A 9589-nucleotide genomic window follows, 5' to 3' on the forward strand; every position below is an offset into this window, starting at 1 on the left:
TCATAGTGTTCTTTTTTATTTAACCTTTAAGAGGTTTATTTAACTAGGCAAATCAGTTAAGAACAAATTCTTATTTACAATGACGGCCTACACCGACCAAACTCGGACGGCGCTGGGCCAATTGTGCGCTGCCCTATGGGATTCCCAATCACGGCCAGATGTGTTACAGTCTGGATTCGAACCAGGGACTGTAGTGACACCTCTTGCACTGAGATGCAGCGCCTTAGACCGCTGCGTCACTCGGGAGCCCATACATACAGTACAGACAGATGAATTACAAAACTGAGTGTAGAACAACATGCACACAATGAGAGGAATGAGCAGGGTTGTTGTTGTAACTTGACCCTGAATTCTGTTTGTTTGTATACATACAGAAACACAACACTTACAGTATGTGGCCAAACGTTACAGCCAACACAGGATTGTATTACACCATTAACAATGTTCTGTTATTCCTCTGTTAGTATGCAATCTGACCCTCGTACAAAACATTCGGAAAGTATTCAGACCCCTTGACTTTTTCCACATTTTGTGACGTTACAGCCTTATTCTAAAATTGATCAAATAAATGTTTTACCTCATCAATATACACACAATACCCCATATTGACAAAGCGAAAACAGGTTTTTGGAATTTTTTGCACATTTATAAAACATAAAAAACATAAATACAATAAGTATTGAGACCCTTTGCTATGAGACTATAAATTGATCTCAGGTGCATCCTGTTTCCATTGATCATCCTTTAGATGTTTCTACAACTTGATTGGAGTCCACCTGTGGTAAACTCAATTGATTGGACATGATTTGAAAAGGCACACACCTGTCTATATAAGGTCCCACAGTTGACAGTGCATGTCAGAGCAAAAACCAAGCAATAAGGTCGAAGGAATTGTCCGTAGAGCTCCGAGACAGGATTGTGTCGAGGCATCAAAACATTTCTGCAGCATCGAAGGTCCCCAATAACACAGTGGCCTCCATCATTCTTAAATGGAAGAATTTTGGAACCACCACGATTCTTCTCTCTGGTCTGATGAAGCCAGACTGAAGCCACTCCTCAGTAAAAGGCAAATGACAGCCCGTATGGAGTTTGCCAAAAGGCACCTAAAGACTCTCAGACCATGAGAAACAATATTCTCTGGTCTGATGAAACCAAGATTGAACTCTTTGGCCTGAATGCCAAGCGTAACATCTGGAGGAAACTTGGCACCATCCCTACAGTGAAGCATGGTGGTGGCAGTATCATGCTGTGGGGATGTTTTTCAGTGGCAGGGACTGGGAGACTAGTCAGGATTGAGGGAAAGATGAACAGAGCAAAGTACAGAGAGATCCTTGATGATAACCTGCTCCAGAGCACTCAGGACCTCTGACTGGGGAGAAGGTTCATGACCCTACATAGCCAAGACAACGTAGGAGTGGCATCGGACAAGTTTCTGAATGTCCTTGAGTGGTCCAGCCAAAGCCTGGGCTTGAACTCAATGGAGGGACCTGAAAATAGCTGTGCAGCAATGCTCCCCATCCAACCGGACAGAGCTTGAGAGGATCTGCACAGAAGAATGGGAGAAACTCCCCAGATACAGGTGTGCCAAGCTTGTAGTATCATACCCAAGAAGACTTGAGGCTGTAATCGCTGCCAAAGGTGCTTCAACAAAGTGCTGAGTAAAGGGTCTGAATACTTATGTAAATGTGATATTTATTTTGATACATTTTATAAATTAGCAAAAAAAATCTACAAAACCTGTTTATGCTTTGTCATTATGGGGTATTGTGTGTAGATTGAGGAAGAAAAACAATTGAATCCATTTTAGAATAAGACTGTAACGTAACAGAATGTGGAAAAAGTCAAAGGGTCTGAATACTTTCCAAATGCACTGTATGTTAAGTAATGAGTGGCGGTGTAAAGGGGAAGGCAATGCCTTGTTGCTCTACTTTGAGATGGCTTCCTACCTTGCAGCCTGGTGTAGTGCTGCTGCTGTTGTGCATAAGTGCCATTTATTTTGTTTATCTCTCTAGACCTGTCTCATGGAGAAAGGTCTTCCGAATTCTCAACCGGTTCCCTGAGCGTACGTGGCATGTCATGACTGATCATGATCGTAGGCACCCTGCTCATTGGCTCAGCTCGGTGCCAGTTGTCGATGATGGGCAGGGCATGGGATGGGTGGTCCACCTCAGGCTGAGGGATGAAAGGGGGAACATAGAACTCTTCTTTCTCCTGTTGATCCAGGTTCTTCAGAATGGAGTTGGACAGGTAGTGAGGGTCATCCTCATGTTCATCTACAGGAAGTAGAAATTATATAGGGTTCATAGGTTGTACTATTGGGGACATAGGAGGACATAAATTATTATACAGAGAGAGAGTGAGAGAAAGGCAGGTAACATGTAAATAGCATGATATTTAACCGTTGAGCAGGATGAGTCGGTAGCGGTTCCTGCACTCCAGTGAGCGGTCCAGTATGTCCTGTAGAGTCCTGTAGAACAGCAGCACCTGCTCTCTCCTGTCCTTCTCCCCAAACCCTGCACTGCTCTCCTGAGACATCTTATACAGGGTCATCAGAGGGGTGGCATACTCCACAACACAGTGATAGGCCTAGAGACACACACACACACACACAAGAGATACTGTGATTAGGCGTTTCAGTGTAAAAAAAAATCTGCAAATGGGTTTATAGATTGTCCACACATTTGGCCACCATGGTGCAAGTGTTGGGCTTTTCCATGTTTGTTATAGTCTTTTCCAGTGCTTCATAAGCACTCACGGTTGATTCACCATTTGACCACATAGTGGTGCCAGTGTGATGCATTTCACTTTGAGATAGTGTTTGAGAAGGTGACTGTAAATGAATCCCACCTACCTGTCTGTCCTTGTCCAATACGGTGTAGACACTGTGCTTGTAGACACGCCCCCTGACACCTGCCCTGTCGATCTCTGTATCAGGTAGGTTGTCATAGAAATGGATGTTGGTGTCCTCGTCCTCCAGCGTGTGAGTAATGTTTGCGTTGAGAGGAAGGAGAATGAGGAGCTTTCTGGAACCCCTGGTCTCAAACGGACCTGCATTATGTGAAGCACGGAACGCTGCGATTGAACCCTCCAACCCTACCAGAGAAACACACACACACACACGCACAATGGGATACATGTCAATTTGAACAGGAACACACACACAATGTTTACATGACAGCTTTTTCATATATGAAATGAGCTCACTTCATGAATTAATGCTACTTACGAGGCAGAACCAGGTTGAGGTAGCCCAGGTGGAAAGACCAAGCCAGGCCATGAGCCACGTTCATCTTCCTCGTCTCACAGATCTCTGACACCTCCACCTCAGACGGACCCTGAACATGGGAGAGAGAAACAACAACCGGAAAAGGAACAGAATTACTCACAGGCCAAGAGATAGACATGTAGGAAATCTGGGATAAAAAGATAGGAATTAATGTTCTACATTTTATCCCAGCCTTGTGTGTGGGTGTCAGAAATAAGGCTGTGGCGGCTGTGACATTTTGTCAGCCGGTCTCACGGTAATTGACCGTTAATTAACATAAATACATTTAGCATCTTTAGGCACCCACACATAAAAGCAACATACTGTACAAGCTGCTCATGTGCCTATGCCATTATTTTATATTATATCATTTTATAGTAAGACTAATATAATTGAACTTAGATGAATAAAATAGAAATAATATTTTTCTCATTTATAGAGGAGTGCGCATATGAAGTGACGATTTTGAGCGAAAAAGTGATAATTTGAAACAGGTCCTATATGCTAGGTTTAGAGTTATTTGGGATATTCATTTGTAAATTATACAAATCTTAGAATGTGTTAGAAATCAGAACATACAGTATATGGGCTGCATGGTGAGACTACAGGCTGTTGATGATTTGAGAAAATAGCGAGAAAAGCATGTGCTCTGTTCCTTGCCTCAAGCTGCACAGCTGTTCTCTCATCAACTGATCATGTTTTCACCCATCAGACTATTCTAAATGTAATCTAGTTTTTATGAATATATACAATTAGTTTGAATTTAGAATGGCTATTATCAAATAGGTAGGAACAGGGGCAGAAGACATGTTATCTGTATGCACTGGAATAGCGAATGTAGGCTGTGTGCTTTCCTGACGGTCTGTCTTTCAATGATGAGTGAGGAAACCAATAGATTAAAGAGAAATTGCAGAGGGGCAGAGCTGAAGTGGAGGAAGTAAAAGTCGCAGGTCCATTATGATATTCTGAGAGAGCAACTTGGCATATAACAAGGCAATTAGAAATGCCAGACGGGCTCATTTTTCTAACTTGATCACTAATAATCGATAATAATGAAGTCTCTACTCGACCATTGATGGCCTGATAAATCCTACCCCTGGAAACCTATGTGAACTTTCCTCCACATCTAAATGTGATGAGTTTGTGGCAAATTTCAGAGATAAGATAACAAACATTAGGCTGTGTATCAGTCAAGCAAGACCTGATGAGAAGTTTGATGATATGTGCCCTAGCCTTCTATTCTTCTATTGGTTTTTAAATCAATCCATGATTGTGCACCCCAGTACATGTCAGACATGATTTTAAGTTATGTACCCAGTAAGTCCTTCAGGTTCTCTGGCACTGACCTTTTAACTATCCCAAAGCCTAGGACCAAGGGTCATGGAGAGGCAGCCTTTAGTTACTATGCCCCCAGCCTTTAGTTACTATGCCCCTAGCCTTTAGTTACTATGCCCCCAGCCTCTGGAATAGCCTGCCAGAGAACCTGAGGGGGGCCGAAACTGTGGACATTATTTAAAGAGATCTTAAAACAAAACTTTTTATCTTTGCTTTTCCTTACGGTGAATGTAGTTATTGTTATTTTTTTACCCCATTTTCAATTTTGTCTCATCACTGTAACTCTCCAACAGGCTCGGGAGGCGAAGGTTGAGTCATGCGTCCCCCGAAACATGACCCGCCAAACTGCGCTTCTTAACACCCTCCCGCCAGCCACACAAAAAACTGTTCAACTGACAACCAAGCCTGTTACAGGGAGTCTCTAGAGCAAAGTCAAGCCTTCCACAGCCAAACCCTCCCCTAACCCTGATGACACTGAGCCTAATGTGATACACCCTGGGTCTGTAGTGACACCTCTAGCACTGCGATGCAGTGCCTTAGACCACTGCACCACTCAGGAGGCACAATTCTTCTGTGTTTTATCCTCTTTTGTTTGTTGTGTAGTAAATATTAACATATTTTTTCCCTGTGAAGCACATTGTGTTGCATTCCAAGTCTGAAATGTGCAGTATAAATACAGTGTGATTTGAGTTGATTTGACTAGGCTATTCAAAATCAAATACAAATTCGCTACAATTTGGGACGGCAGGGTAGCCTAGTGGTTAGAGCGTTGGACTAGTAACCGGAAGGTCGCAAGTTTAAACCCTCGAGCTGACAAGGTACAAATCTGTCGTTCTGCCCCTGAACAGACAGTAAACCCACTGTTCCTAGGCCGTCATTGAAAATAAGAATTTGTTCTTAACTGACTTGCCTAGTAAAATAAAATAAATACAAATTGTAGACTACCTGTAAGCCCCCCTGCACAATCAATGAACCAAAAGCATCGCCTAGGGCTCACTCCCAGAATCATGGATATGCATTTTGGAGCGCAGCATAAGGTAGGTAACCAGTCCATCCAGTATGCATAATAATGCAGTCCACACTCAAAGGCCATTATTCTCATTTGTTTAATTTTGGAGTGTAGGCTAGACAAATGATGTACCAATGACATCTTAAATCAGTTTTGTTTAATGTTTTTCTGCCATGGGTAATATGCAGTAGGCTATGTATTGTTTAGCAGCACAATACACATTTTAATTAAAGTTTTTTTTCTGGTTTGTGATCCTAACCTTATGCATATGCATCAGCTCTAATATGTATATGGGGGTTTTGAATGAATCATCACAATAGAAAGCGCTGTCCATTTCAGTGTGTTGGCTTTGAAACAACATCTACAACAACCATGTTTTACACTGTTTCAACCTGCTGTTGAACTTCTTTCTTCAAATTGATCACTATACTGTTTTGATGATAAATATTTGATGTGATTTTCGATTGCATTTATGTCAGAGTGGTTAGAGTGACAATAGAGCCCTCAGTACTAGGACATTAGGACCTGATGGCCGTTAGTGAGTTGGGTTCTACCAACACATGTCCAGAGTGTATAAGAGGAGACTACCGTGACTCAACAGTCACATGGAATTTGACAGCGGTCATGACTCATGGCAGTAACATGGTCACTCAACAGCCCTAGTCAGAAAACCTCAGGGTTCCTGCATGAACAGTGTGTTGAACCTCACTGGATGCACAGCTCTTTCCAGGTTCACTCTGTGGTGATTTAGGTAAGAAAACTAGTTTTCTTCTCTAAATGATTTTCAGAAGAAATTAACCACAACAAAATTAACCCTGCTTGATGTATTTCAAAACAAGTCCATGCCACTTCTGCTGACTGGAGGGCAATAGAGGTTCCTCTTTCGGGTTTCAAGTGACAGAAACCACAACAGTGATGGGCAAATAAAAAAACAACTATGTGCTAACATAAATAACACTAATACACAGTCAACATCTTACAGCAGCATGTAAGCTACAGTCTCGTATAGCATCATTCACCTTCATTGGCTTTACAAAGGTAAACTGTGTTATTAGTGGCATAAAGGAAAGGGTTTGGGAAACTAGACTGCTGATTAAAACTCAACCTGGAGACACATAGGGTATTGTGTTGGCTCATACTATGTGTGAGAGTTCCAGATCAGGAGCTTGTTATCTCACCAGTACTCCCAGGGTTTTGAGTAGAGGGTAGAGGACACAAGCCAGGATAACCAAGCTCCACTGGTCCCTCCAGGGCTGGGGCTTGGCCAAGACAAACAGCAGCACTGCCAAACCCACACACAGGAGGGTACATACACCCACACAGGCTGTCACCATCTGACCCAGCCTCCGACCACGGTACCTGGGCAGAGAGAAAGAGAGAGGAGAGAGGGAAAGGAAGCGAGAGAGGGAGAGAGAGAGATAGAGCGAGAGAGGGAGGGAGGTAACATGTAAATATCCATGTAAAAAACCATGTAAATCAATTTATTCGCCTACCATGTTTTGTGAGTATGAGTATGAAAGTTAACAAGTTCCTTCACCTGGTAGTTGCATGATGAAGACATTCCTCTGAGAGAAGAAACACTCCGTGCAGCAAAGGCCCCACAGTCAGGATGAGTATTGCTGCGGAAACGTGTCTGAAGAAGCCCTCAGGCTCCAAAACCAAGATGGCCGTCACCACCACAGAAGCCAATCCTATCGCACAGGCTTTGGGTAAACTCCCACGAGGCTGAGGGACCAGACACTCCTCCCCTCCCAATTGCTGCATCTGAGGAACAGACGTAACGAGACCATGACTTAGTATGATACAACACTACAATAATCCTCAATAAACTCCTCTTCCTTTTGTCATTTTCACAACTTCTCCGGAATAACCTTCTATGAAGAAGTATTTCCAGGGTTCGGGTTAGATTTCATCACAGTGGCATCGTGTGTATGAGATCTCAGAATACGTCACATTTAAACATCCTGGTACGGAAAGTCAGAGAACTAAGAACAGCTATCTGAGAACAACTAAGAACCCAAATGTGTGTGTGTGCATGTTTGTGTATGGTTTATAGGAGTAGATTCACTTCCTATCTTCACACATCTGCTGACACTGTTTCAAAGGCAATACCGGTTTACCATAAATGTAAACTAGCTAGTACAGTATATGGTTCAAAGCCTGATTATCTTTTAATCCTGAACTCAACTACAGGGGAACAATTACGTGAGATAATTTTGCAATTGTGAATCTGATTATCATGAATAAAATAATATGGCTAATCTCTTTTAGAGAAACCCTCATTCTGATTAAAAAATATATATCATATATGGTAGAACAGGAGAGGATCACCTTCAGTTTAGAAATGAGAATTATAGTCCAGTATAATAGGGAAACTATTAAATGGTGCCCTGATGTTACCCATACAGAGTAACGGAAACATACCGTGATTCGTACATAGTCTCCTTGACTACATCCTCATACCCCACAACGGGAGACTATCAGTGATACATTCATACATACACAATAAATACTTTTTTTTCCATGAGGGAATTGTTATCCTGTACCCAGATCTATAGACTATTACTCATTCATTTGAAGGTTCAGTTCAAATTCAAAGAAACGATTTTGCTGCTGACATTGCTAATCCGCTGAATTTTACCTTTCTTCTGTTTGGAGTGGTCTTAGTTCCAGAATAACAGAGACGATCCAAGAATAAAAGAGTTCACTGGAGACTATAACTCAGAGCATCTCTTCGTCTTCCATGTTCTTCGCTGTTCTTCCTCTCCTACCATGCCTTTGTGTTACACAAACTTGAGTAATACTTTCATTTTCAGTTTGACAGAGGTGGCAGTGAGGCAATATATCCCACATAAAGATGGATAAAGAACGATAGAGACGGATAGAGAAATATAAAGAGAGTGATAGAGGAAAATAAAGAGATAGAGAGAGGAAGATAAAGAGATAGAGAGAGGAAGATAAAGAGATGCAAATATAAAGAGAGTGAGAGAAAGATAAAGAAATAAAGTGTCACGCCCTGACCTTAGAGATCCTTATTATTTTCTCTGTTTGGTTAGGTCAGGGTGTGACTCGAGTGGGAAAGTCTATGTTTTCTATTTCTTTGTTTTTTTGCCGTGTGTGTGTGTGTGTGTGTGTGTGTGTGTGTGTGTGTGTGTGTGTGTGTGTGTGTGTGTGTGTGTGTGTGTGTGTGTGTGTGTGTGTGTGTGTGTGTGTGTGTGTGTGTGTGTGTGTGTGTGTGTGTGTGTGTGTGTGTGTGTGTGTGTGTGTGTGTGTGTGGTTCCCAATCAGAGGCAGCTGTTTATCATTGTCTCTGATTGGGGATCATATATAGGTTGTCATTTTCCTTTTGGGTTTTGTGGGGTGTTATTTTCTGTTTAGTGTTTGTGCCTGACAGAACTGTTCGCGGTCAGATTTGTTATATTTGTTTGAGTGTTTCTTGTAAATAAATATCATGAACACTTTCCATGCTGCACTTTGGTCCACTCTTCCTTCCACCGACGATGAGCATTACATAGAGAGAGGAAGATAAAGAAATACAAATAGAGAAAGAGACACAGTTTTATTTAACTAGGAAATTCTTAGTTACAATGATGGCCTACCCTGTCCAAACATTAACGACGCTGGGACAATTGTGCACCGCCCTGTAGGACTCCCAATCACAGCCGGTGGTGATACAGCCTGGAATCAAACCAGGGTCTGTAGTGATGCCCTTAGCACTGAGTTGCAGTGCCTTGGACCACTGCACCACTCTGGAACCCAACATGTGAGTGGAAGAGAGAGAGTGGCAGAGAAAGAGAGAGAGTGGTAGAGAAAGGGCTAGAGAGAGGAAGGGAAATTTAAAGAATGTGCAAACATAATAAATTCCACACAGAGGCGTCACTGAAATGTAACAGAAGTGGAACAGGGAGTGGTGGGAGAAGCTTGTACTGTGATAGATAACAGTAGTGGAACAGGGAGTGGTGGAAGAGCCATGTACTGTA

The 9589-nt window shown here is 42.3% G+C and overlaps 1 protein-coding gene across 1 annotated transcript; it reads right to left on the reverse strand.

Annotated features, from left to right (window-relative positions):
* Positions 1–1763: 1763 nt before the first annotated feature.
* LOC112255958 (stimulator of interferon genes protein) lies at positions 1764–8523 on the reverse strand. Its single transcript, XM_024428819.2, has 7 exons — positions 8251–8523; positions 7147–7373; positions 6788–6968; positions 3227–3335; positions 2852–3093; positions 2400–2586; positions 1764–2273 (listed from the first exon to the last, which is right to left on the reverse strand). Exons 2-7 carry the CDS (start codon positions 7371–7373, stop codon positions 2020–2022), a joined length of 1200 nt encoding a protein of 399 aa, XP_024284587.1. The 5' UTR covers positions 8251–8523; the 3' UTR covers positions 1764–2019.
* Positions 8524–9589: the final 1066 nt, after the last annotated feature.

Source organism: Oncorhynchus tshawytscha, linkage group LG08 (assembly GCF_018296145.1).
Source record: "Oncorhynchus tshawytscha isolate Ot180627B linkage group LG08, Otsh_v2.0, whole genome shotgun sequence".
In the NCBI taxonomy this organism is placed as follows: domain Eukaryota; kingdom Metazoa; phylum Chordata; class Actinopteri; order Salmoniformes; family Salmonidae; genus Oncorhynchus; species Oncorhynchus tshawytscha.